We start from the raw sequence: 27,498 nt of genomic DNA on the forward strand, positions 1-27,498 counted from the left end.
TGTCTTAGTTAGGGTTTTATTGCTGTGAAGAGACACCATGACCAAGGGACAACATTTAATTGGGGTTGGCTTACAGGTCAGAGGTTCAGTCCATCATCATCATCACGGCAGGAAGCATGACCATGGCAGCATGCAGGCAGCAACGCCCGTGGAGAAGAGCTGAGATTTCTGCATCTTGATCCAGAAGATCTGCAGCCAGGAGAGCACTGCATGTTCCACACTGGGTAGAGCTCGGGCATAAGGCTTCACACTTCCCCTCCAGCAAGGCCACACCTATTCCAACAAGGATGCATCTCCTATGATCTGTGCATATTCAAATCACCACAGGCTGGATCATTCCTCCTACCAGATGTATGTATGTATGTATGTATGTATGTATGTATGTATGTATGTATGTGTTGTGGTTTGCCCTGACGTTACTGTATTTTGATGCTAATTCCACTGCCCCAAGGACAGCTGCCTAGTCAGGAATCAGGTGACTTCACCAGAGCCTCCCCAATGAATTTGTAAAGTACAGGTGAAGGGCAGGTACAGGATAGAAGGAGGCCTGTCATTGGAGGAGAAGGAAGGATGGGTGGGAGAGAAGTTTGAAGGAAGAGGAGGAGACTAGAGAAGAGACAGGACAGAGGAGAGAGAGAGGGTGAGAAGTCATGGCAGGTGATGTTAAGATTCTGCTCTGTGTATTTACAGGTTGTTATTAATGTTCCTAGGGATGGATGGTACCGGGCTTTGTATGTTTAAGTGGGCAATTAAATCTTATCAATTGGATCTAAGATTATTGTGTTGTGTGTTCTTTTATGTGAGGGTTTGAGTGTAGGAAAGTGTGCAGCTGGGCTGTGTTTCTGCCCAGATGTCTAGCAGATATCTTGGGACGCCGAGGTGTAGACCTAGCGGGGTAAAAGACCACCATTACTTTTTTTTTTTTAAAGATTTATTTATTTATTATATATAAGTACACTGTAGCTGTCTTCAGACACACCAGAAGAGGGCATCAGATCTCTTTACAGATGGTTGTGAGCCACCATGTGGTTGCTGGGATTTGAACTCAGGACCTCTGGAAGAGCAGTCAGTGCTCTTAACCACTGAGCCATCTCTCCAGCCCTACTTTTTTATTTTTATATTTTTACAACAACATGTATGTATGTATGTTTGCATGTAATACTGTTGAATAGAAACTGTACAAATTTAGCCAGGTGTAGCAGTGCATGCCTTTCCAGCACCTGGGAAGCAGAGGCAGATAGATGGATCACTGTGAGACCATTTCAGGATAGCCTAAACTACATAGAGAGACCGTGTCTCAAACGACAACAAACAAACCAACCATACAAGTTTGATAGTCATTAAATAAGAAGAAACATTTTATTATTTAGAAGGGCCTGTGCACTCAGAATGCAGATGGGCAAAGGTTTCAGACTGCCACGTGCATCATTAGGGGCTGGAGGGATGGCTCAGAAGGACCGGGGTTCAATTCCCATCACCACACAGCAGTTCACAACTGTAATTCCAGTTCCAGGGGATCTGACCACCTCACACAGACATACATGCAGCCAGAACGCAAACGTACATAAAATAAAAATAAGTAATAAATTGTTTAAAAGTAAAAGCATGTGTATAGCCCAAAGCAAGTGGAATCTCAGATCGGTAAGCTAGTCCTCATTCCTGTGTACTTCACAACTGTGAGATTACAGGTGTATAATACACAGAAATATTAGAGCCATCTTCCCTCGGCCCCTTTAGACCATTACTTTTTTTTTGAGACAGGGTCTCTCTATTATGTAGCCCTAGCTGTCCTGGAACTCTCAAAGTACACCAGCCTCAAATTCACAGAGCTCTGCCTGCTTCTGCTTCCTAAACACTGGTGTTAGAGGACCACGGCACCGCACCTGACAAACTCTTTATTATTGAGGAATTCAAAGAGAGCTAGTCACATGACGTTAACATTTGTCATATAGAGTCTTAAATGGAGACATTAAAAATTTATTCATTAAAAATAGTAGGGCTAGGGGCTGGAGAGAGGGCTCAGCAGCCCTGACTGCGGGGTTGGGGATTTAGCTCAGTGGTAGAGTGCTAAGGCCCTGGGTTCGGTCCCCAGCTCTGAAAAAAAAAAAGAAAAAGAAAAAAGAAAAAAAAAAAAAAAAAGAGCACTGACTGCTTACTCAGAGGTCCTGAGTTCAATTCCCAGCAACCACATGGTGGCTCACAACCATCTGTAATGGAATCTGATGTCCTTTTCTGGTGTGTAGGAAGAGAGTGACAGTGTACTCACATACATAAAATAAATAAATCTTAACAAAACAAAAACAAAAAACAAACAAACAAAAAAAGTGGCCCAGGTAGAACTTGGCAGTCATATCTCAGGTTATTGGCAGGTAAGTAGACAAAATAGCATGGGGGGTTGATGTCTTCCCAGCCCTAGTGCTGTAAAGGCTTATTATAAACATAAAGGTTGTGTGTCTTTTATCTGGGAATTAAATGACCCAAGGCAGGGTAGAAATCCCCAATTGAGAGTAATTATTACCAACAACACTGTTCACTCCAGAAGATTCCCCCTCAGAGGCCAGAACTTAATTATATCCACTTCAGTGTCCACAGCAAGGCACACTGTGCAGCACCATATTGCTCTTGGCTATTTCTCTCTCTGGCTATGCCTGCCTTGGGCTCCCAGCTGCTTAGAGCAACACAGGCAGCTGGATGAATCAGGACTCCAAGGGCGGGGCAAGCATTCTACTACTGGTTTTGTTATCTTTACATTTTTTTCTTTGTTGTTCTAATAGGATCTCTCTGATCCACCTATACTGGCCTTGGACTTGTGATCTTCCGGTTACAACTCCCAAGTTGCTAGGGTTATACACCCCTGAGTTCTTACCGACACACACACAGGAAAGGATTTGGGGCCTTCTGTTCTGACTGGAGACACAACAAGGAAAAACCCTCCCAACCCTGACAGTCAGGGGAGTGTGGAGTCTTCTGGACAAAACATTACCATATGTCATCAGTGTCCAGTACAAGAGGATTCTAACCTTGCCCAGGAGCTAAAGCCATAGAAAGTTTCAATACCCTTCAGGCTGGGCTCAGGGGAGGTGGGGATTTGCTATGGAGATCAATTGAAGCCATGGGTCAACTGAGCCCGCCTGGACTGAATGCCATGGTAACATCCCTCCCTGATCCCTCCTGAACACAGCAGTTCCTCGAAACCAAGAAAAGCCTACACATCACTAATATACCTTTAGTTTGTCTTCTTGAGATAGGGTCTCTACCCTCCCAGGTGTATGGTTACCATTGTTCGGCGCTGGCTTACTCACCATTCTACCGCTGTGAACATACACACAGCTGAGACAACTCTCATAGGAAGCCTGTAACTGGGGGCTGGTCTACAGTTTCAGAGGGTTAGCCCATTAGCATCATGGCAGGGAGCATGGCCGCACGACTGGTGTTAGAGTAAGTAGAGATGAGAGCTACAGACTGATCCATAGACAGAGAGAGAGAGAGAGAGAGACAGAGACAGAGACAGAGATTGGGCCCCGTATGGGCTTTTGAAACCTCAAAGCCCACTCCCAGTAACACACTTCCTTTGATAAGCTTATAACTCCTTATCCTTCTAATCATTTCAAATAGTTCCACCCCCTGGTAAACAGGCATTCAAATATATGAATTCTATTCTCATTCAAACCATCACAAACACCATGGGGGGGGGAGCGAGCTTAACACAAGATTTATGTGTTGTAGGCAAGATCTCTATTTAAAAATGTTGCTTTTAGTTCTTTAGAGATAGGGTCTCATGTTGCCCAGGCTGGTCTGAAAATCTTGTACCAGAGGCTGATCTTGAACTCCCGATTCTATTGTTTCACGTACTGAGCGTACCTTTCACGTCCTGAGAGTACACACTTTCGACCACCTGTTAAACACCACCTATTGGCCTGCAACTCTCTAGGTTATCCACCATGGCCTGGAACTTTCCAAGCTCCTAGCTTAGCTTCCTGAGCTTACAACATGAGATTACAACCACTACTGGCTTTAGTGTTTTTGTTTGTTTGGTTAGTTGGTTGGGTTTTTTGTTTGTTTTGTTTTTTTGTTTTTAGAGACAGGGTTTCACTCTGTGGCCTAGCTATTCTGGAACTCACTCTGTAGGCCATGTGGTGGGAAGAGTGACCCTAGTTCTCAAAATGTGTCCTCTATTCTGTACACATCACACCCAGGCCTCGATATTCAGGAATACACACACACACACACACTCCATGGTCTTCAACCCTAATTTATTTGTGTGTGTGGGTTTTTTTTAAGATTTATTTATTTAGGGGCTGGAGAGATGGCTCAGTGGTTAAGAGCACTGTCTGCTCTTCCAGTCCTAAGTTCAATTCCCAGCAACCACATGGTGGCTCATAACCATCTATAATCAGATCTGGTGCCCTCTTCTGGCCTGCAGGAATACATGCAGGCAGAAAGCTGTATGATGTATACATAAATAAATGTTAAAAAAAAGATTTATTTATTTATTATATGTAAGTACACTGTAGCTGTCTTCAGACACACCAGAAGAGGGCATCAGATCTCATTACAGATGGTTGTGAGCCACCATGTGGTTGCTGGGAATTGAACTCAGTACTTCTGGAAGAGCAGTCAGTGCTTTTAACCACTGAGCCATCTCTCTATGCCTATTTGTGTTTTTTTTTTAATGTTAACTTGTACAAAGAGAGGTAAATAAGTGTAAAAGAAATAAATAAAAGCAGTGAATTAAAAACTCACATTTTTGTTTGAATTGAATAGCACAAGACTGTATTCCCAGTCATTCAGGAGGCTGGGACAAGAGAATTACAAGTTCATGGTCAAACAGAAGACATCTAGTGATACACTATGTCAAAATAAAAGGTTAAAAGAAAAGGCTAGACATGATGGTGTGAATGAAAATAAGTATCAGATTCCTCCTAGATATGGTTGAGGAGAATGTTTTTATTGTAGATATGAGGGGGAGAATGGCTAGAGGCATCTGGAAAGATCCAGACTGAATCTGGCCATGAGGGGAGAGACAGAGGGACAGAGACCAGGAGAGGGAGAAGAACCAAGAAGCCAAAAGAATGGAAACCAAGAGAGTTCCTGGGCTGGGCTATATAGGAATGAGAAGATGGGGAACATAAGGGGATCTCAGGGGCTGGAGGCTTTAGGATACAGAGTGGCGAGGAATGCTCAGAGAAGCCAGGACTCTAACAGGTGCTAGTTTTGCTGAGGGGCTTGACGACCCTATTAGCTTTGATAGATTAGTAGCCACCTCAGCTCTTTGTTTCTCCTGTAATCCCAGCGTTTAGCAGGTTAAGAGGATGGTAAAGCCAGCTTCCACTTACTTAGCAAGTTGGAGGCCAGCCTGGGCTGCCTGAAATTCTGTGTCCAAAACCAAAATCAACCAAAAAAAAAAAAAAAAAAAAAAAAAAAAACCCAACACATCACAGTGGTAATGTATTAACACCCTTAGCTTCATGAGACCCTGTCTAAAAACGAAATCCCAAAAGTAAAAGTAATAAAGAAGTAATATTAACGACATGTTCGTGTGGAAAAATCAAGGCATCAGTATTTTATCCCACCTCCAACCCCACCCCATTTTTACTTCTATTTCCTCCTCTGCCTCATGGCCTGTCACAGTGTCACTCTAGGATGGTGGCTCACTCCTGTAATCCTAGCACTTGGGAGGCAAAGACTGGAGGAGCGTGAGGCCAGTCTGGATTTCTAGCAAGCACCAGGGTAGCCTGAACAGTTTCAAAAAAATAAAACAAAAAACAAAAAAACCAAGCGACTGTGAGGGACTCCGGAGCCCGCATGCTCCGGCTCTCATGGCAGCTGGAGCAGTTGTGCCTTTGTTCTGAGCGCCCGGGTCCGCTGTTTGAGAGTCTAGGGCAACCCTGCTCCAGCCGGTTCCCCAGTCCCTGAGTCCTCCTTAGGGCGACAAGGAGGCGGCTGCGGGGGTCCTGGGCTTCCGCTAAGCGTTGGAGGAGGAGGAGGAGGAGCAGCGGCAGCAGCGGTGGCGCGCCACACTGTTCTCAGCTGGAATCCATTAGGCCTGGAGGATTTTCGAGAAGAGGAGGCTTGGATATCCTGGGAAGGGCAGGAGGGTACTTCCTGGAGATAGACCCTGGGAGGCAGCGTCTCCCTTTACTAATCCCGGGAGTGCAAAGTACCTCTGGGTTGTCGTTCTGTCAGTCAGCTACCTGGAAGCTACCTGGAACAGGAATCCGGCATTTTCACATCCTGTTGTTGCAATGCCACCAGTGTGAGTCCACTGAGGAAGAGCAGGACAAAACGAGGTACTTGGAATGGGCTTATTTCTGGTGGGCAGAAAGGGATGACAGGGTTAGTCACCAGGGCTCAAGAGAGTGTCAGAGTGGCACTGTGTGTCCTTCACTTGTAGTGCTGAGACCGCCCCCCAATCCCTGCCCTCCACCCCACCCCTCAGGATGCACAGGACCCATAGACCAGTGCTCTGAAAAACAGCCTGCTCCCAGTCGAGGGCCCAGCCCGACCTGCACTAATCAGGTGACATCCTCTAGGAGGAGCAAGAACAAAGCCAGAGGTTATCAGTTCCTGCAGTGCAGAACACTGTTCTCTGAGCACAATGGCCTTTGTCGTGTTTTTGTCGATATGTATGTGTGTGTGTGTGTGTGTGTGTGTGTGTGTGTGTGTGTGCGCGCGCATGTGCAGATGCCCACAGAGGCCAGAGGAGCTGGATCCCTCCTGGGCTAATATTACAGGAAGTTGTTACTGGGAACCAAATTCTGGTCCTCTGAAAGAACAGTGTGTGCATGCCTCCCTCCCGCCCCTAGACGTGTGGTTTTTGAGACTGGGTCTCATAATGTAACATTCACTGGCTTAGAACTGTGCAGACCAGGCTGACCTTAAACTCATAGAGATCCACCTGCCTCTGCCTCCCAAGTGCTGGGACTAAAGGCCTGCGCCACCACTGCCTGGCACTGTTGTCATCTTGATCAGAGGGGCTATGACAGTTCCCCAGAAACCCCCAAGGTAAGATCTGAGCCTTTCCTTCCTGTCAGCTGTTTTTGATTATTGTGTTATTGTGTGCGTGTGTCAGCCTTTTGAAGACAGGGTTTCACTCTGCGCCCCCCCCCCCCCCCCGGCTGTTCTAGAACTCACTCTGCAGACCAGGCTGGCCTCGAAGATCTGCCTGCCTCTGCCTCCCGAGTGCAGGGATTAAAGGTGTGCACCACTACCACCCTGTTGATTTTGTTGTTGTTACTTTTTTTAAAAAAAAAATTATTATTTTTTATTTATATGAATACACTGTAGCTGTCTTTAGACACACTAGAAGAGGGCATTGGATCCCATTACAGATGGTTGTGAGCCACCATGTGGTTGCTGGGATTTGAACTCAGGACCTCTGGAAGAGCAGTCAGTGCTCTTAACCACTGAGTCATCTCTCCAGCCCTGTTGTTACTGTTTGAGACTGGGTTTCTCTATGTACCCCTGACTGTACTGGAACTTGCTCTGTAGACCAGGCTGGCCTCCAACTCACAGAGATCTGCCTGCCTCTGTGTCTCGATAGCTGGGATTAAGGGATTGCACCAACATCACCAGGGATGTGCCAGCTGTTTTATTACTCTGCCCCAGCTGCGTGTGGTCTCCGTGTCTCAGGAGGTAGCATGTGTATAGGTGGAAGGTTAACTGACGTGGGGAACCTCATCTAAGCTGCTGGAAAGTCATCATCAAGGTTGGGGTGAGATATTTGTGTAGTGAAGCTGTTTCAGGGTCACCCATACTCCCATAAGTAGCCTCTCTTTCATACTCTGTAGATAAGCTCAACAAACTAACTGGTTCAAATCACCCGATTTTGGTACTTTAGCCTGTCATTGGTGCCTGTTCCGGGCAAGTTAACTTTGTTTTCGTCTCCCCAGGAAAGTTCCTGAAGCACTTCCTGTGTCTGACCATTGTCCCTCCAACACGCTGTAGTGTGACTTGGGTCTGTAATCAAGCGAACGGAAGGGAGGGCAGAAGCCACCAGGCAGACTGTAGACAGGTACGTGCTACTATGTCTTCCTCCGTCTCTTGTTTTGTTCTCAGGCATTACTGAGACCTGGTATGTGTGTGCGCGTGCACACACGTGAGCACCTGGGGAGACGCCGGAGGTCAACCTTGGGTATCATTCCTTCGGTGCCACCCGCTTTGTATGTATGTGTGTTTTAAATTTATGTGTATTTATTTTGTGTGGATAAGCATGTGGAGGTCAGAGGACAGTTTGTGGGACTCAGTCCTTCCCTTCCTATGAGGGTCCCTGAAACAGAACTCAGGCCACCATGTTGGTTAGCAGGTGTCTAACCCACTGAGCCATATTGCCTGCCCTCCTTGTCTTCTGAGACAGGTCTCCCAGTGGGATCTGAAGCTTGCTGATTAGGCTTGGCTGACTGGTTGTTAAGTCCTAGGGGCCCACAGTCTTGACCTTCCAACTGTTGAAGCTACAAGCGGGCACCATCATGTCTGGCTTTTGTTTTTACCTGGATTTTGAAGCTTGAATTTGGTCTTCCTTCTTGCACAGCAAGCACTTTACTGGCTGAGCTGTTTCCCCAGCCTCCCCTTTTCCTTTTAGTAAAGGCATTAGTCACGGATTTAAGGTCTGACCTAAATTCATGACGTCTTCTTAAGACCCCTTAATTATATACGTTTATATACATATATATTTTTTTTTCTTAATTATATCTGCAAAACCTGTTATCTGGGGCCAGACTACATGTCTGGGTGGACATACGTTTTGAGCAAGACTGCTCAAACTGCTTTACTGCATGACGCAACTTTTCAAATGAAAACTGAAAGCACATTTGGGAGGCTGTGGGGAGGCTGAAAGGAGAGCAGTGACTCGGGGCCAGGGTGGGTGGTGGCAGCTGAGAGCCACAGAGAGACAGGATGAGGGATAGCTGCCAGTCTTCTGGTCTGTAATGTTATAACCCAGCCAAACAGAACTGACAGGAGCGTATTTGGGGAGAAGGTTATGTTTTACGTTTAAAACATTTTATTGTCATTATTGTGTTTTGCATGGTGTGGTGTGGTGTGGTGTGGTGTGTGTGTGTGTGTGTGTGTGTGTGTGTTACAATGGGTATATGGAGGTCAGAGGACAATCTGGGAGTTGGCTCTCTCCATCCACCATGGGGTCCTAAGGATCAAACTCAGATGTTCAGGCTTAGAAACAAAGCAGGATCCCACCAGTCCCTCCTTTTTCTTTGTAGAAAGACAAGAGGAAAATAGCTGAGAGGTCCTGGGATGTAAGTCAGTAGTAGAGCACAGGAATACACAAGGCCTGGGCTCAGTCTCTGGCATTCTTCTCACAAGTGAGGACAAAGGACTTGAATAGATTTCCTTCAAAGGTAAGAAAATCTCCAGCACGTCTGATTTCGTTAGTTCTTGGAGACGGCTAGTCAAAGCTATCGTGGTAGTTGGCTACCGACTATGGCAATATGGAGATGGCTCAGCAGCTTACGATGCTCTTCAAGGTTTCCTCCATCACCTACATTTGGTTCTCAGAGTTAGGATCCAGGGCCTTCTTCTGGCCTCACATTTGTGGTAAACAGACATACATGTAGGCAAAACACTCATAATACAAGTACATCTTATATCAAAACATTATAGTAGATCATTGGCTGGGCAGGTGGCTCAGAAGAGTGCTCAAGTGCCCAGTGTACACATGGCCCTGATGTTAGCCTGCGATGAGGGGGCGAGTGCAGATTATATCATTTGCACCTACTGGAATGGCTACTATAGAAACACCAAAATATAAAGATCATCATGTGAGACAACAGTTCTCCTCTTAGATTTAAGAAATGAAAAACGGGCTGGAGAGATGGCTCAGCGGTTAAGAGCACTGACTGCTCTCCCAGAGGTCCTGAGTTCAATTCCCAGCAACCACATGGTGGCTCACAATCATCTGTAATGGGATCTGATGCCCTCTTCTGGTGCGTCTGAGGACAGCTACAGTGTACTCATCTACATAAAATAAATAAGTCTTGCTAACATACCACTTATTTAGCGTACTAACAAAAATTCACAAGTATTACAACTCCCTCTGTTGGAGAGGCTGTGGACAAGCAGCCCATTCATATTCTGATAGTGGAAACTGAAAGGAACCTTGTATCACTCATAAATGCTTATGCTTGCTTACCCGCCTCCTTCAAGATGGTCATTCCAGGGTTGGCTTCCGTTCATTCGTTTTTTTTTTTTCCTCCGTGCTGTAGACCAAACCCATGCATATTAGATGAGTTCTACCACTGAGCCTCGGCTTCCAGCCCTGCGTCGTTGCTTGGAAACACTTGGGAGTCATTTCTCTCTCACACATGCTCTTAGTATACTGCCTACCATGACGCGATGCAGCCAATGACTGGGGGCCTCATCAGAATCCGCACAAGGCCACCTGCAGCTTCAGCCTCTAAAGCTGGGATCTGAACAATTGTAAGGTTGCCTGCAGTGTTTCATAGCCCTAAGGAATAGGAACTAATAGACCTCTGTGATGTGATTTTGTTTTTTGGGTTTCTTTTTCTTGTTTGTTTATGTGAAGTGCCCAATGTGAAATGTGTTTAGAAGGCACATCTGAATAATTATTCATCAGTACTGAGAGGCAGACATGGAGGATGCTAAGTATACTTAGATCATGAGGTCACAGTGACACCTCCAGTTCTAACTAACATTGCCAGGCTTGCTCCATTCCTCTACCTGTGCATTTGTGACTCCCTTCCCCAAATATAAGACGCTGGAGAGATGGCTCAGAGGATAAGAGCCCTGGCTACTCTTTCAGGGGTCTGGAGTTCAATTCCCAGCAAACACATTGTGGCTCATAACCATCTATAATGAGATCTGCTGTCCCCCCCCCACCCCTACCCCCCCACCCCCCTACCCCCGCAGCCAAGGACCGAACCCAGGACCTTGCCCTTGACTAAGCTAAATCCCCAACCCCATCTGGTGCCCTCTTCTGGCCTGCAGATATACATGCAGGCAGAAAGCCGTATACATAATAAACCAATCTTTTAAAAAAAGAAACCTAGTTTCCATCTTCCGGATACACTTCTACTTTGCTAGAAATATAAAAAGTGGCTTCAGGATTGTACTCAATTCTGGCATGGGCAAGAGGAAATGCTTATGCAAGAGTTCCATACTTGCTTTTGTTTTTTGTTTTTTTTTTAATCTTAAGGCTGAGGACATACCCTGTATATACAGTATTTACAATTTGCTCCATAGGAATAGAGGTGTGTACTAGCATGCCAAACTACACACAGATATTTAAATAGATTAATGCCTTCCTACATCCTCTGTTCTTTTCTTGGAAGCTGAGCCTCCAGGCAGCAGTGTGCTGATTCTGATGAGGGTCCTCCATCATTGGCTGAGTCACATGGTGATAGGCTACTGCTATAGGCTACTGCTTAGTATAGGCTATACTAAGAACATGTGTGAGAGGGAGAAATGACCTCTAAAAAAATGGAGTCTAGAGAGGCTGGACTCCCTTGATCCCTTCTGAGGATCCACCCGCAGTTGACTTACAAATCTTCTTCTAGGGCAGGTGAGATGAGCGTTTAAAAACATTTGCCGGGCTGGAGAGATGGCTCAGTGGTTAAGAGCACTGACTGCTCTTCCAGAGGTCCTGAGTTCAAATCCCAACACCCACATGGTGACTCACAGCCATTTTTTTTTTTTTTGGTTCTTTTTTTCGGAGCTGGGGACCGAACCCAGGGCCTTGTGCTTCCTAGGCAAGCGCTCTGCCACTGAGCCAAATCCCCAACCCCGACTCACAGCCATTTGTAATGGGATCTGATGCCCTGTTCTGGTGTGTCTGAAGACAGCTATATATATAATAAATAATACTTATAATAAATAAATAAATAAATAAATAAATAAATAAATAAATCTTTTTAAAAAATTTGCCATTCAGCCTGATGACCTGGATTTCATCCCCAGGAGTCACATGGTTAAAGCTGCCCTCTGACCTCCACATGCATATGTAATCACACACATTTTAAAGTAGGTGTGAAAAAAAAACAAAACGGGTTGGGGATTTAGCTCAGCAGTAGAGCACTTGCCTAGCAAGCGCAAGGCCCCGGGTTCAGTCCCTAGCTCCGAAAAAAAAAAAAAAGGAAAAAAATTAAAACAAAACAAAACAAAACAAAACAAAACAAAATAGGAAGCTGGAACTGAGCCTGACACCTGAGTTTGATCTCTCAGACCCATTTGGTGAAGAAGAGAAATAACTGCAAATCCATGGTACTCATGAGCCTTTACATGTAAAGATACACACACACTAAAGAAAAGTAGAAAACTATTCTTAAGCTGCTTTTGTCTTTCTCTTGAGACAGGGGTTTCCTATGTAATACAGGCTGGATTCAAACCTTCTGTGTGACCCAGGCTATGCCAGAGTTAGACCCTCCTCTAACTTAGGGTCCTGAGTGCTGGGGTTATCAGTGTGGGGTTATCCCTGGGCTATACCTTTTACTTTTCTTCCTTTCTTTTTAAAACAATATCTTATTCTGTAGTCCAAGCCTATCTGGGACTCACAATGCAGACACACCTGGCTTTGAACTCATGGCACTGCAACCATCCTGCGCCCTGCTTCCTAGGTGGCGAGATTACTGCCGTGAGCCTACATTTGTCTATGCCTCAACCTTTGAAGATCCTGCCACATCTGAATACCTCCGGTCTGGGCTCCAATCCATGAGTCTTTGGGGGAACTCATTTAAACTACATGCAAACCAAAGCTTAAGGGCAAACTAGAGACCTTACAGCCAAGAACCTTGGTTGGTAGTGAATGCTTACGCCTCATCTCGGTACTTGGGAGGCTGAGGCAGGAGGATCACTGGCTGTATAGTGAGTTCCAGACAAGCCTAGACTACAAAATGAGACCCTGTTCAAAACAAAAGCCCAGGGGGAGAAAGGAGGAGAACTGGTTGATCACTTGTGACTAAGTGATTTAGAGTTCATGTTAGCAGTCATGAGACTGACGGGAAGCACGCGATTAAACCGATGTGGTAGCATCCTTTCCTGTATCTTCTTGCCTAAAGTGTGTTGGGTGAACATAACCTGACCATACGTACACCAGACAAACCAACTGAAGGAAATTCTATTAGTAAATGGTCAATGTTCTTTTCCTCTGTTTTTCTATTCTGAGATAAGGCAAGGCCTTGCTATAGAGCCCTGGCTGGTGTGAAGTTTGTTGCATAGACCAGGCAACTTCCATTTTGTGTGCCCTTCCTGCCTCTGGCTGTGAAGTGCTGAGGTTAGAGACATGGGGCACCATTCTCAGCTTTAATACTTTACAAAACGTAGTCACGTCAATGTCACGAGTCGAACAGTGGAACTCTTGTACTTTAAAAGGCATGACAACAGAACTGGGTGAAACTGTGTATGTGGAAGCATTTGGAAAGAGCCAGCAGGGGGATTAGGAGTTTAAGGCAACTCTTGGCTGCACAGGAGGACTTTGTCTCCTCCAAACAAAAGAACAACAAGAAGAACATTAGAGTATTGGGCATGGTGACACACACTTAGGAGGGGGAGACAGAAGAGAGACAGGAGCTATAATCCTAGCATATTTGTGCTCTTGTGGTATAACATATTAGATTCTAATCTAATTAGAATTTTGAGCTTCTGTCTCAAAATAGACAAGTGGTGGCACACACGTATTTTTAATTCCAGTATCCAGGAGGAAGAGGCAGGTAGATCTTTGGAGTTTCAGACCAGTCAAGAACATGCAGCGAGACCTTGTTTCAAAGATAAAGAGTTGATAAAGTATTTGCCTTGCAAACAGGAGAACGCAAGTTCAAACCCCAGAACCTGTATAAAAACGCATTAGGGAATAGTGGTGCGTATATGTAATCTCAGAACTGGGAACTCTTTAAGAGTTCACTGGCTAGCCATCTTGGACTATTGGGTGTTCAGGTGAGCAAAAAAGCCTGTCTCAAAAAAGGTAGCGCTTGTCCTGTTTTGTTCTGGTTCTGTGGTAAGCTAGTGCTGGTACCTACATGGTGGCAGAAGAGAACTCACTCCAGTAAGTTCTCTGATCTTCATGTGTACACTGTGGCAAATGAATGTGTGTGAACAAAGTAAAAATTATTACTTTTAATTTTTTTTTTTTTGAGTCAAGTTCTCCTTATAGCTTTTGTTGGCCTGGAACTCCCTATGTAGATCAGGGTGGCCTCAAACTCATAGATGTGCTTGTCTTGGCCTTCCTCATGCAGGGATTATAGGCATGAGCCATCACACTCAGCTGTGTGTGTGTGTGTGTGTGTGTATTCCCTGGGCTCCATATACACACATGCACATGCACTAGCACATACCTGTGAACACATGAGTGTTCAGTAAATTTAAAAAAGACATAACTGTGTGCAATGCATGCGTGCATGACTTTTCCTGAGAACAACAAATATCTATCTACTCTAATTAGGGCACCAATAGTGGGCCAAATAAACGATTCCACCCAAATTGCGTTTGGTAACCAAGTAATTTATTGGTGTTATAGGAAGATGGGTAAGGACTCACAGAGTGCTGGTGATCTGGGCAACTGTGTTACAGCACACCCATTCTAGTGTGGACAAGGACACATGGCAGTTGCATTGCTGGCCCCCTGCCCCGTTTGCAGGCAAAGCCATTAGAGACTTTCTTCTTACCTAGCAGTTGTTTCCTGCCTGTGTACTTTGGAGATGGCCTCATGTTGTGAGCTTTGTACATTTTGTTAAGGTGTTGAGTCTTAAGTACCTTCCACCAGGAGGGGATGTTTTAACTCAGAAGAAATAATTAAACAGCCCAACTGGTTCAAAGCATGCTTCTAATGAATATATATATGATTAAAACAAATAAACTCTCAGGATTTGTATGTCAAAAAAAAAAAAGTGAAGGTTTCTCCAGAGAATAATCATCTGCATAATCTTTGTAAATAAGGTGGATTTTTTTTCTCCTGTTCTTCCTTTGTTCCAAGCTCTTAAAGCCACTAAGCAACATTGTTCTATAGCACCATCATCAAATTGGATCTATTCTTCTATGTCAGAGTACTGCCCTTCACCAGCAACAGATCTCTGACTATATTTGTTTCTTTGGTTCTATCTCACTGTTCAATATCCTTGGCTTCTTCCCTCCACCGTGTGAACCACTCCAACCGTGGATCGGCCTCTAGTACAGCTGTCACCAATCCCTTCTAGTGAGAGGAATAAGCTGTTTTGAGCAGCCCAGTTATTTATAATGTTTCACATAAATCGAGTGCATCCCATATGAAATCACGACCTCTTTAAACTGGCTTAGATCTGTTATTTCTACAGGACTCCATCCTATCTCATCATAAGCCTGTTCCACATCATTAGCAGGCACATGCTGGGACTACTGGGAAAGCTGAGGGTGATCTGTAACCCAGGGCCACCTCTGCTCTAATTCTGGCTGTGCACTTGGTTTGAGATTAGCCCTTCTTTTGAAACGAGCTGTTTCATCAGATTGTCCTCCTGCTTTTTCAACTTTGTTACTGACCTGACCACCTACCAGCAAGTTTCTTTCCACTTTTCCTCTTGCAGGAAACTTGCTTCAATCTCCACCACAACCTCTCCAGTTGTGCCACCTTTTCAGAGAAGAGAGAGCAGAGTGACCCCTTTTGTTTTCCCATTTCAGCCATGTTTTGTTTGTCAGGCTCCTCTATTTCCATCTGTAATTTTTCCAACTGTTCAGCCAGTCTTTCAACCTTTTTTGAAACAAAATATATGAAGAAGATTTAAAAAAAAAAAAAAAAAAGCCCAGAAAATCCCCTCTGGGAGCAAATCAGGGGATATCCCAGGGGTAGTAACGGCAATACATTTTTTGCTTGCCTCTTGAAAAAACAATCCATTTTTTTGCCCCCTGACACTTCCTCTATGGCATTTGAAATCAGATTCCCCATGTTTACTCTTAACTTTTGAGCCCCACAGTGAGGAGCCACTAGTAACTAGTCTTTGCTACTTTATGGGTTCTTCTTTTACCCACCCTTTATCCGATAACCCTTACCCTGGTTTCACCTACTATCGCTAGATAGTATAGAAAGGAAGGGGGAGCAGGGAGGGAGGGAAAGAGATTTTCTTTCCTTTTGTTTCTTCTTTGATCACAGCTAATAACAAACTGCAAGCCACCCTGAAGACCAGCAATCCTCAACCATGACTCTCGGGGCTCTAGTATTTTTATATACTCTCTGAAAAGTTCCCAGAATTATAAATGTCACACAATCCCAGAAATTATCTGCAGCTGGCAAAAACATGCTTCTGCTTGTGTATGAGACAAATCATAGCCCACACCTCCATAGCTGGGATTCAAACCCAAACATATGCATACATATCTGTGTTTTAAAGAATTTTCACCACATCCATAGATTATAACAATGCTTCTGCGTTACATTTATTTACTTCATGTATGTGACTGGGGGCTTGGAGTTGGTGTCGTGCCACACTTTAGGAAGTCAGAGGACGACTTTGCCCTGTTCTCCCACCTTACGTTAGGTTTAGCTCCTTTCCCAGTTGAACCAATCTTGTTAGCCTACATTCCTGCTGCTATTACTGTTGAGAGAGTACCTGAGTATATTCTTTTGTTGGTAAATTGAAAAGAAACAATACCAGATCTCATTTCTCATACTCGAGACTGCTGAGCTCGGTACTACATCTGTTAAGGCCACCTGGCATTAGCTTGAAGGCTACAAGGCCAGCTTCTTACAGCTCTGCTTCCTGGAAGAAAGCTTCCCGGCCACCTTTAAACAGCCCTAGAAAAAAAGGACTTTTAAAAATTAATGGGAGTAGGCTGGAGTGAAGGCTGAGCGAGATCTTCGCGCTGCTCATTCAGAAAAGCTAAGTTTAGTTTCAGCACCCACCTAAACTGGCTCACAAGCCCCTTAACTGAATTTCCGGGGGATCCAGTGCCTTGAACCTCTATAGGAACTGCACTCATGTGCACCCTGAACAGACAAACATGCATACATTTCATTGTTAAAACACTAAGTTAAAAGAAGACGAAAAGGAAGACAAAGAAAAATGATGAGCAGGGAGTGTAGCTCAGTGGTGGAGCCCTGGCTACCAAGAATGAGGCACTGGCATAAACTCCCAGAACAATATTATAGGCCGCAGGAAAAGGAATTGTACTCCTGACACATCCCTTCACATGGCATAGATTCTATAGGCGAAAAGAAATCACTTAGTCTCTTTATCCAATGGTAAGAGAGAGTATTTTTTAGTGGTCTACCATCCCCACTTCAGCTCGGTCTATAGAGGTGAAAACTGGACACCACCAGAGTGGTTTGGCTTTTGCTTTAGAATCCGGGTTCAAGTGGTTCCAAAGCTGTCAGGAGGCTTGACTCTGAAGTACCTCTTCCTGAGAGCAAGAATCGGTGCTATGGGCCCTCGGACTCGTTAAAGAAACCCGCGGACACCGTGAAGAGGTAAAGCTGCTGAGCCACTGCCGCCCTACACAAGCACACAAAATGGCGACCCTGCCTGGTGGAGGCGTTGCACGATTTTTTTTTTTCTCTTTAAAACCGAACTACAACTCCCAGAACTCTGTGCGCGGAAGGCGTACGTCTGAGCTACTCTCCCCTGTTGGGGGTTGCGGCCCCCATACCCCTCCCCCCTCCTACAGAAAAAGATTTTTCAGCAGACGTTGCAGCTTCGGTACGGAGCCACGCCTTTCCCCGCAGTGCCCGACGGGACTCGGGGATTTTCGATTTCGCAGTCAAACGTCCCTTGCGCCTAAGAAAACTATACTTCCCTGTGTGGCTTCAACGCCTGCGCACAACGCACTACGGTTCCCAGAGGGCCCAGCGGCTCTCGTGATTGCGTGCTGACGCACTAGGTCGTGCTGACGCGCAACGCTACCCAGGCGGGGTGCGAGTGGCGCAGTCGAAGCCCGCTGCGGCCCCTGAGGAAGCGAGGAGGCGGCGGTGGCGGCGGCTGAGGCGGGTGGACCGGCGAGGCGGCGGCTTCAGACTCCTTGGGATTCGAAAACTTAAGCAGCAACTGCGGCAAGACCTCTGTCTCGCAGGCGGCGGCCGGAGGCAGCGGCGGCGGCGGCGGGTGAGAGAAAGGGAGCGCGCTAGCTGGGTGGGGGAGGGGCGGCGGGCTCCGCTGAAGGCTAAAGCGCGGGGAGAACGGCCCAGGCCGCCGCGCGCACGCGTGCTCGTCGCCTCAGCAGGCGCGGACGCCTTCTCTTTCCTTCCTCCCCTCCCCCGTCGCGGTTCCCGTCGCGCGCGGCCTTCAACTTCTCCGCCCCTCCCCCACATGACAACGGCGCGCGCCGCCGCCTGTTCTCGTCCGCGCGCCCCCGATGAGACAGCATTGCGCGAGGCTGATTCTCGCCTTTGCTCTACCTGGGGCTGAGGAGGCCATCATTCCGCGGTCGCCCTCTTCCGTCTTTCAGGTGGCGGGGAGGGGGCGGCAGCCGGGGCACTTGGCCCTCGCCCGAGCTTCGGACCTGTTGGTATTTCTACTCGATCAACCCTGGCCTGGGGCCCTGGCCTCTGCCAGGAGCCTGAGAAACGGCTAGAGCCGCACAGACTGCGGGGCGCCGCGCGACCCCCTCCCCCATCCTTAAGGCCGACAATAGACTGGGCGGCCCAGTGGGTGCTGGGAGGCCTTGAACTTTAGGAGGCCCGGGTTTAAACGGTTCGTCTTCGTTAGTATCAGAGGCAATGAGTGTGTGCGAGGTGGCGCGGGTGGGGGAGAAATCCCCAAGTCTTAAAAAGTAAGGACAATAAAACCGCGAAAGTTCAGTCTGCGTGTGTAAGGAAGACCAGTGTGCTCCTTCCAACCTTGCTGTCTATTTTTCACGAGCTAGGACCTCTAGTCTTCGTTGTCCAGGCACGTACTGTGTAGATCAGGCGGGCATCGAACTCGAGATCTGCCTTCCTCTGCGGGATTAAAGGCATGAGACACCATGTCTGGCTCCTACCCTGCTTTTTTAAAAAATCTCAAATATTAAAGCTAGGGAGCCTTTTGGAGCTTTTTGATGGGGGAAAAAATTCTTTTTGGCCTGGCTTGTGTCAGCCATCGCTTGGCTATGAAATTCTTCCTTGCCGTTCCCATTTTACAGTTTTTAAAATTACAGTTAAGGAGTCAAAAGTAAACTGTTGCCTTTTCTCTGTGGTAGTGAGCTTAGGTTACAGGATTTATACTGTAGCTTGTATGTTTCACGGTACCTACGCAGTTAAGCCTACGCAGTTAATAGTGTCTCAGCTCTGTTTTTTACTCAACGTCCTTTTCCTTGATCATTGCATTTCTCTAGGTAGCTGTTTCTTGAATATCTTAGTTAACTAATTTTTTCCTCCCTTGCCATCTGTTCTTTGAGAGGCTTGCATACTTTGGGCTCCTGTTTTAAGTGCTTCCTGGTTTTACTAGTTGTGGCTTCCCTTTTAATGTTTTGAGCACTGTTTTTGGATGCTGGGATGTAAGTAAGCTCCCCCACCCCCTTTAGCTCTTTCCTGAAAATTCTCCAAAACTGATTTTAATATATTTGCTTAGCTATCATTCTTCAGGTAGTGTGGGAGGCTTTTTGTAAGAAATGGTGGAAGTATGAGTGAGTGGTTAGAAGGACTTTTAGAAGTTTTTTTGCAAAGGACACAAGATGAGAAAACAATATAAGCCCCAGATTAAAGGAGGAAAGGATTGTTTTTTTTTTTTTCCCAAGACTATTAAGAGTGGTTGTTGGAAGATACTACAGAAACATTAGATTTTTTTGGCTGTAAAAAGGTTTTGCATTTCTTAGATTTAGCCTTATCTCATATTCTTGACTCTACTAGATTTACCTTTCTTGCTTTTAGTTTTCTCTTGTGTTAGCTGTTGAGATTGAGTAGGACTTCGGTTAGGCTTGAGGGGATGGCATGGGACAAAAGAACATCTGGGTGTTTGCTTTACAACATTTTTCTTTTTCACACTTTGGTCACATATCCCCATCCCCACTCCCAGACTAGTTTTTTTTCTGTGTAGTCCTGATTTTTCTGGAACTTGCTATATATACCAGATTGGCCTAGGACTCAAGATCCACCTGTCTTTGCCTCCCAAGTTCTGGTGCTAAAGGCAATGCCACCAGAGCCTGGCAATTAAATGCCGGCATTGATATGATACTACTTCAAGAATTTTAGTCCATCTCTCCTCCATCTCTTCCATCTGCTTTTACTAACCTCTACTTTCTCCTGTGTGTGTGTATGGGGATGTGTGGGTGTGGTGTGTGTTTTGATGCTAGTTTTCTTTTCCATGTTTGAGAATTTATTTTGAAGAAAATGTGTTGGAGGAAAAAAGTAAAACATATATAGTGAGGAGGGAATAGAGATTGAGTACTACAGTCCAAAAAACTGGAACTTGGGAGTTCTTAGTACTGCTGAGCTTGGAACAACAGGAAAAGTTAGAACCTTACAGGATAAGTGTTAAATTGAAGAAAAGCAGGACTTAGAAAAAATGAAGTGCCAGAACAGGGATGGATTGATTGATTGATTGAAAGTCAACAATTTTACATTAAAGATATGGAATTTGAACATTTCTGGGTACTTTTAGAGAAAGAATGAAAACAGTTGGAGCAGAGAAAGAATTTGTGTTCAGGTTGAGTTGAAAACAGGCAATATTTAACAAGAGCAGGCCAGACTTGGAGGAGCTACAAGTCATGTGAAAAACCTTACTGAGAAGGAAACTACAATAATAAAATCACTGTAGTCAGTAGGAGCTATGAGTATTTGGAATCAAAAAGATGGCTCATCTTCCCCATGTGAAGTATAAGCTTACATATCCATGATTTCTGTGTTTTTGATGTGCATGCTTGCCTGTAGTTTGGGTATGAGACTGTATAGACACTTGGTTTATGTTAACTAGCCAGTTTACCTATTTAGATACCTAGGACTGTTTAATCCATTTTGTGTTTGTTCAAGTTAGCTTAAATATTTATTTTCTTGGAGGAGACTTTGAAAATGGACTTGGGCTTTTATTAGGTGATACTGATCATGGTGTTTGTTGTGCTATTTGGAGGACTTGGTTACCAGTAGCTGCATTCAGAGTGTTTGGTGAAGATACTGTTTGTGTGTATTGTGGCCAAAGAATGAAGGGATAGTGTGGAGAGAAACTGGATTCTTGTTTTTTTAGAGTAGCGAAAGGGAAATATAAGTACAAAGAATGGCTTAGAATTTGAAAGTACATTGTGAGAAAGGGCTTAAAAGTAGATGGTGAGTGGAAAGGATGAAGTGTGGGGAGGATAAAGGGAGGGATTTGTTTGTTGACTAGTGCAATGAGGAAACCTCATTTTGCTAGTGGAGATTCAGTGTGAGACTATGTGTTGAATTAAGGACTTAAGTAAGAGAGCCAGGGATGTGGGAGATGTGGTAAGTAGTTAGATTGGAGGTAGGAGCCTGACTGGTGTCTCCCCGCTCCCCCTCAGGAGCGGTGGTGCCCCCTGGGCACAGGGCCATGTACAACGGGATCGGGCTGCCGACGCCCCGGGGCAGCGGCACCAACGGCTACGTTCAGCGCAACCTGTCCCTGGTTCGGGGCCGCCGTGGTGAGCGGCCTGACTACAAGGGAGAGGAGGAACTGCGGCGCCTGGAGGCTGCCCTGGTGAAGCGACCTAATCCTGACATCCTGGACCACGAGCGCAAGCGGCGCGTGGAGCTGCGATGCCTCGAGCTGGAGGAGATGATGGAAGAGCAGGGGTGAGGGAATGGGTGGGGAGAAGCCAAGCACTGATTGAGTGCTTAGTTTGGGTGTTAGGTGGGATGTGTGGAAAGAAACTAGAGCTGGTTGAAAGAGTCTTAAAGAGGAGTTTGTAAGGGAGAAAGAAAATGAGCTTTTGAAGAATTGAGGCATGGGTCAGTGCATAGTTAGACGTCAGTGAAACTGGAGTAGTAATAGCACGTAAGAGGGTCTGAATTATTTAGCTGGATTTATGAAGGGGAAGGGGGACATGAATGAACAAAAATGTGCTGTGCGGGAAAGGATAAGTTGTAGAACAGCTAGGTAACCTGATAAGTGTTGTTATTGGTAGGAAGAGAAAAGTAGGTGGATTTTGAAGGATTGCGGCTGTGGAAGGTGGTAAAGGCAGAAGATCGGAATTGAAAGGGAATTTGAGTAGAGGATATTATGAGTTGTCAGAGAAGTGAAGTTTTGGAAAAGGAGTACATTAAGGGAGAAAACTGTTTAGAGCAGTGGTTTTCAAACTTGAGCAGTGGTATCCTTTTATACATTTTGTCTTCCTTGAAGTCCCAGGAAATAAAAAGATCTATTGTTGAAGTTGGAAAGGAGCACTGGGAACTCCACCAGCAAGCCGTCCTCTCTTGGCACCTGAATTGTAGCATGTTTAAAATCCACTGTTCTAGAGAGCATAGTGTAGAGAAGGAAGGAGTGTTGTGGAGAAAGATCAGGAAAACTTAAACTATTCGAGTAATAGTACAAAGTACTGTGTGCATGGAGAAGGAAAAAGGACTACCCTGTTGGAAAAGGAAGCAACTAAAAACTGGGACTTGGGAAAACTCTGGTCATGCTCTAACCTTGAAGGGATTTATCCTTCAGGTACGAAGAACAGCAAATTCAGGAAAAAGTGGCGACCTTTCGACTCATGTTGCTGGAAAAGGATGTGAACCCTGGGGGCAAAGAAGAAACCCCAGGGCAGAGGCCAGTGTGAGTTGTTTCTTTGGGATCTATGCAGTAACAACTACTGCTGACCTTTCTCTTTACCTGGGTGGGACTCAGTTTTGCCTTCATCTTCCTTAGTCCCTAGCCTAGCTGTTTTTGACTCCTTCTCAGAACTAAATTCTGAATTAGGGCTCTGTCCTTTGTTCTCTCCAGGGTAACTGAGACCCATCAGTTGGCAGAACTGAATGAGAAGAAGAATGAACGACTCCGTGCTGCCTTTGGTATCAGTGATTCCTATGTGGATGGCAGTTCTTTTGATCCTCAGCGACGTGCTCGAGAAGCTAAGCAAACGGCTCCTGAGCCTCCCAAACCATACAGGTACTCAGGAGAGAACCTTAATCTGCTTCCTAGTTAATTATTAGTCTATTATGTATTATTGCTAGAAGACTATTTCTAAACTTTATTAATTTATTTGTTTGTTTTTTGAGCCAGTCTCAACTATGTAACTCTGGTTGTCACTGGAACTATGTAAAACAGGTTGACCTAAAATCACAGAGATCTGCCTCTGCCTCCTAACTGTTGATATTAATGACATTTCCTTTGCCTTGACTCCTGGCTTATTTCCATACTTTTAGATTTTGTTATTTTTGAGCCCTTTTTTTTTTTTTTTAAGCCATATGTGAGTCTCTTGCTTATATGTATGCTTTTGTGCTGTGTCCCTGGTGCCCCTGGAGGCCAGAAGAGGGCATTGAATCCCTTGGCACTAGAGTTACAGATGGTTCAGAGTCGCCTTAGTGCTGGGAATGGACCCCTGGAAAAAGCAGCTGGTTCCCTTTACTGCTTATCCATCTCTTCAGCTCCTATTTTCTTTTTCTTTTAGGAAGAATTATTTAAGCTGGGTGTTGTGGTGCACACCTTTGATCCCAGTACTCCAGGCAGATACTAGTGGATCTCTGAGTTTCAGTACAGTCGGGGTTACATAGTAAGACCCTGTTTCAAAACAATAATAAAACTACGTGACACATGACTTTTAGTCTCAGCATTTCGGGGGCAGAGGCAAGAGGATATTTGTGAGTTGAGGTCACCTTGCTCTGTAATAGGTAGTTCTAGGACAGTCAGGGCTTTCTATATAGTGAGACCTACCTTGAAACACACACAGAAGCACACCCAGGACTTACATCTCCCCCTCAAGACAAATTTCTCTTTGTAGTCCTGGCTGTCTTAGAACTCACTGTATAGAACAGGCGGGCCTTAAACTCAAGAAATTCACCTGTCTCTGCCTCCCAAGTACTGGGATCAAAGGCATCAGATTCCATTTAGAAGTTTGCATTGGTACTAGAATCTCTTTGCCTTTTCTCAGTCTTGTTCGAGAGACCAGCAGTTCTCGATCACCAACTCCAAAGCAAAAGAAGAAGAAAAAGAAGAAAGATAGAGGACGGTAAGTTGGTTGGAAAGTTATACTAGTATCCAGGGGGAACCGCCTGTTTTCGGGACTTCTAGATGTTGAATTTGCTTTCAGATAGCAGAGAATCAAATTGCAGTGTTAGTTGAAGAGGACAAAAATTACTTTTCAGGTTTCAGCTGGAAGGAATGTGTGTACTTAGTGGGAAATGATTGACTATATGTAGCCCAGCCAAAAAAAAAAAGGTAGCAATATTTTGGATTTGAATTTTATGTTTTTTGATTGAATGCAGAAGTGAATTAAGAGTAGCTGTTGATGCTTTTGGTTTTTTTCTGGTGCTTTTGAAGCATTTTTGAGAATTGTAGGTATGATAACCAAAAGGCAGTCAAATAGAATGATTTTTGCTTCTGAACCCATTTTAGCAGGTCAGAGAGCAGTTCTCCTCGACGGGAAAGGAAGAAGAGTTCAAAGAAGAAGAAACACAGGTATGAGATAAAAAGTTCTTTTTGTTGTTTTGTTTTTTAAAATGACAGGGTTTCTGCATAACTTTGGTTTTCCTAGAATTCAAAATATAGACCAACTTTAATTTGTCAGAAATCTGTCTACCTCTGGTGATTAAAGAAATGCGCCACCACCTCTGGCTAAGGTGGAAGTTCTTGGGAGTGATTGGAGGTAGCTTTTAAGGGGAAGGGTAGGTGTGAGTTACTAATTTTCTCTATTTTTCATAAATAGGTCAGAATCTGAGTCCAAGAAACGAAAACACAGGTAAGAAAGCTCTTAGGGGCGATAAAGAGTGGCACATGGGAGTGGTGAGTTACTGTGTGATGACTTCATTTTACTCTATTTTTGGTCTATAAGATGTGTCCATCTCCCCTAAACTCCCCTTTGTTTTTAGTAGAGCACAATTTTTAACCTACTTGTTATCAAATAATACTTGGTCCATCTTTAACCTATTTGTTATCAATAATAATTGGGCTGTTATTTCCAGTTCACTTCAGATTCAGATTTTACTACTATTTTAAAAATACTTTTTAAGCAACATCTCCTTCTTTTCTAGGTCTCCTACTCCAAAGAGCAAACGTAAATCAAAAGACAAGAAAAGGAAACGGTAAGTGTATTTGGAAGAAATAGAAAAATGACTCCCTTGTGGGGCAAGGGTTGAAATCAGTTGTGCCAGGGTTGGGGATTTAGCCCAGTGGTAGAGCGCTTGCCCTGGGTTCGGTCCTCAACTCCAGAAAGGGGAAAAAAAGAAATCAGTTCTGCCATCGATTGACTGATAGAGAGATGGGTTGTTGAAGAGGAAAACTCAGAAACTAAAACTGAGTGGGTTCTTTGGATCAGGATGTAAAGGCCCTTCCTACCAAAACCAGAGTTTTATCCCCTGGGACTTCTGTAGTGGAAGACAGAATGAACTCCTGTAACTCGTCTTCTGACTTTTACAGACTTACTCAAACTGAATGTAATTTTAAAGATTTACTTATTATATGACTATACTATAGCTGTCTTCAGACACCAGAAGAGGGTATTGGATCTCATTACAGATGGTTGTGAGCCACCATGTGGTTGCTTGGAATTGAACTCAGGACCTCTGGAAGAGCAGTCAGTGCTTTTTAACCACTGAGCCATCCCACCAGCCTATAATTAAAAAAAAAATTTTTTTTAAAGACTTCCTTATTTATTTTATGTATGTGAGTACACTGTAGCTGTCTTCACACACCAGAAGAGGGCATCAGATCCCATTACAGATGGTTGTGAGCCACCATGTGGTTGCTGGGATTTGAACTCAGGACCTCTGGAAGAGCGGTCAGTGCTCTTAACCCCTGAGCCATCTCTCCAGCCCTAAAAAAATATGTTTGACAGAGGGTCTTTTTATATAGTTCTATTATAGAACCCACACTGTAGATGAAGCTGACCTCACCTCTCAGAGATTGACATGACTCTGCCTCCCAAGTCCTGAGATTAAAGGCAGGACCTACTATGCCCAGCCAATTTTTTAAGAAAAGATTTACTTATTTATTATATATAAGTACACTGTAGCTGTCTTCAGACACACCAGAAGAGGGCATCAGATCCCATTACAGATAGTTGTGAGCTGTCATGTGGTTGCTGGGATTTGAACTCAGGACCTCTGGAAGAGCAGTCAGTGCTCCTAACCACTGAGCCATCTCTCCAGCTCGCCAATTTTTTTTTTTTTTAAAAAGAAATTAGTTTGGAGAATTCATGATAGGTATGACAGTCTCCTGAGCTTTGTGGTGGTTTTCCTTCAGGTCTCGAAGTACAACACCAGCTCCTAAGAGCCGTCGAGCACATCGGTCAACTTCTGCTGACTCTGCTTCTTCCTCCGATACATCTCGTAGTCGGTAAGGGGTGGTCCAGGAGGAATGGAGGGAGAGGGAATGATGGGTTAATCAATTTAATATTTATTGAGCGCCCACGGTGTGCTAGGCGCTGCACAGACCATTCCGAAGACACGGTCCCTGCCCTCTAGGAGCTGACAGGCTAAAGCAACAGGATGGACAGACATATACATTTCCCCTTGTCTTTTTTATTTTATTTTATTTTTATTTTTGTTTGTTATGATGTATATGGACTACCAGAATAGGGCGGGGGTGGTTTGGTGGTGTCTGGGGGAGGAAGGAGTCCTTACCCTGGCTTCCTTAATCGGGGAAGGCTTCCTGAAGGAGGTGGGCTCAGAGGTGAGTTATGAATGAAGTGGGTAGGGAAGGGCCTGGGTGGAGGGTTTGGGTATGTTGGAGGGTGGGGAATAATGGGGTAGAGGGACTTAAATTATTTGGGATTATATTGGGAAGAGATAGAACAACAAAAGAGGACTCATTTGCATCTTTGAAAATGAATTTTCATGTGACAAAAAAGGTTTTTTGTTTGTTTTGTTGGTTTTTTGTTTTGCTTTTTGTGTTTTTTGTTTTCATTTGTTTTTTGTTTTTGGAAAGAAGGTTTTACATATAGGAAAGTGGATTGCCAGCTGGGGGTGGAGGGGGTTTTCTGTTCTTCCTTGAGCTGATTTTCCTGGTCTCCCCTGCCCTTCATTAACTCACAGGTCTCGAAGTGCTGCTGCTAAAATTCATACAACATCCTTGACTGGGCAAAGTCCTCCCCTTGCTTCAGGGCATCAAGGGGAGGTAGATGCACCTAGTGAACCAGGTGCCACCAACATACAACAGCCTAGTAGCCCAGATCCCTCTACAAAGCAATCTAGCAGTCCTTATGAAGACAAAGATAAGAAGGAGGTATGTTCTGAGTTCGTTGGGTTGCAGGGTTTTACTCAGGGTTGCACCTTAAATGGGCAAGTGTTGTAAATAGTGTAGAGTAGCTTATTAAGAAGAAATCTTATCCTTTAGATTGTGGTCAGGTTCAGAGATCAAGGTTGGCAAGCAGCTATAGAAGGCAGTAAGTGTGTGTGTGAGTGGGTTGGGTGGTGGTTTCAGAGAAGCATACCGATAATATAAGCAAATATGAAGATTTTTGGACAGTTTTCAAAGAAGATAGAATGAGAGAAAGGAGAATTCTCTGGGTTAG

At 44.8% G+C, this 27,498-nt stretch overlaps 1 protein-coding gene and 1 long non-coding RNA gene across 13 annotated transcripts in view; one reads left to right on the forward strand and one right to left on the reverse strand.

Moving 5' to 3' along the window:
* Window positions 1-4,459: 4,459 nt before the first annotated feature.
* LOC134480759 (uncharacterized) lies at window positions 4,460-6,724 on the reverse strand. 2 transcript variants are annotated; one of them, XR_015631470.1, is made up of 3 exons: window positions 6,507-6,724; window positions 6,165-6,311; window positions 4,460-6,046 (listed from the first exon to the last, which is right to left on the reverse strand). It is a non-coding gene; the product is annotated as an uncharacterized LOC134480759 (long non-coding RNA). The 2 variants fall into 2 exon arrangements; XR_015631469.1 differs by lacking the exon at window positions 6,507-6,724 and having other exon boundaries at window positions 4,460-6,081; window positions 6,165-6,249.
* Window positions 5,804-27,498, forward strand: part of Srrm2 (serine/arginine repetitive matrix 2) — a 33,327-nt gene continuing 11,632 nt past the window's right edge. For 3 of the 11 annotated variants that reach the window (XM_087571409.1, XM_087571405.1, XM_087571412.1), the window contains exons 1-10: window positions 17,831-18,026; window positions 21,370-21,640; window positions 22,497-22,604; window positions 22,773-22,937; window positions 23,920-23,997; window positions 24,384-24,446; window positions 24,694-24,726; window positions 25,019-25,069; window positions 26,229-26,321; window positions 27,020-27,209. In XM_087571409.1, coding sequence (XP_087427535.1) covers window positions 21,399-21,640; window positions 22,497-22,604; window positions 22,773-22,937; window positions 23,920-23,997; window positions 24,384-24,446; window positions 24,694-24,726; window positions 25,019-25,069; window positions 26,229-26,321; window positions 27,020-27,209 — 1,023 coding nt within the window. In that variant the 5' untranslated portion in view covers window positions 17,831-18,026; window positions 21,370-21,398. 11 annotated transcript variants of the gene reach the window in all.

This window comes from Rattus norvegicus, chromosome 10, assembly GCF_021556685.1.
Source record: "Rattus norvegicus strain SHRSP/BbbUtx chromosome 10, alternate assembly SHRSP_T2T, whole genome shotgun sequence".
NCBI lineage: Eukaryota > Metazoa > Chordata > Mammalia > Rodentia > Muridae > Rattus > Rattus norvegicus.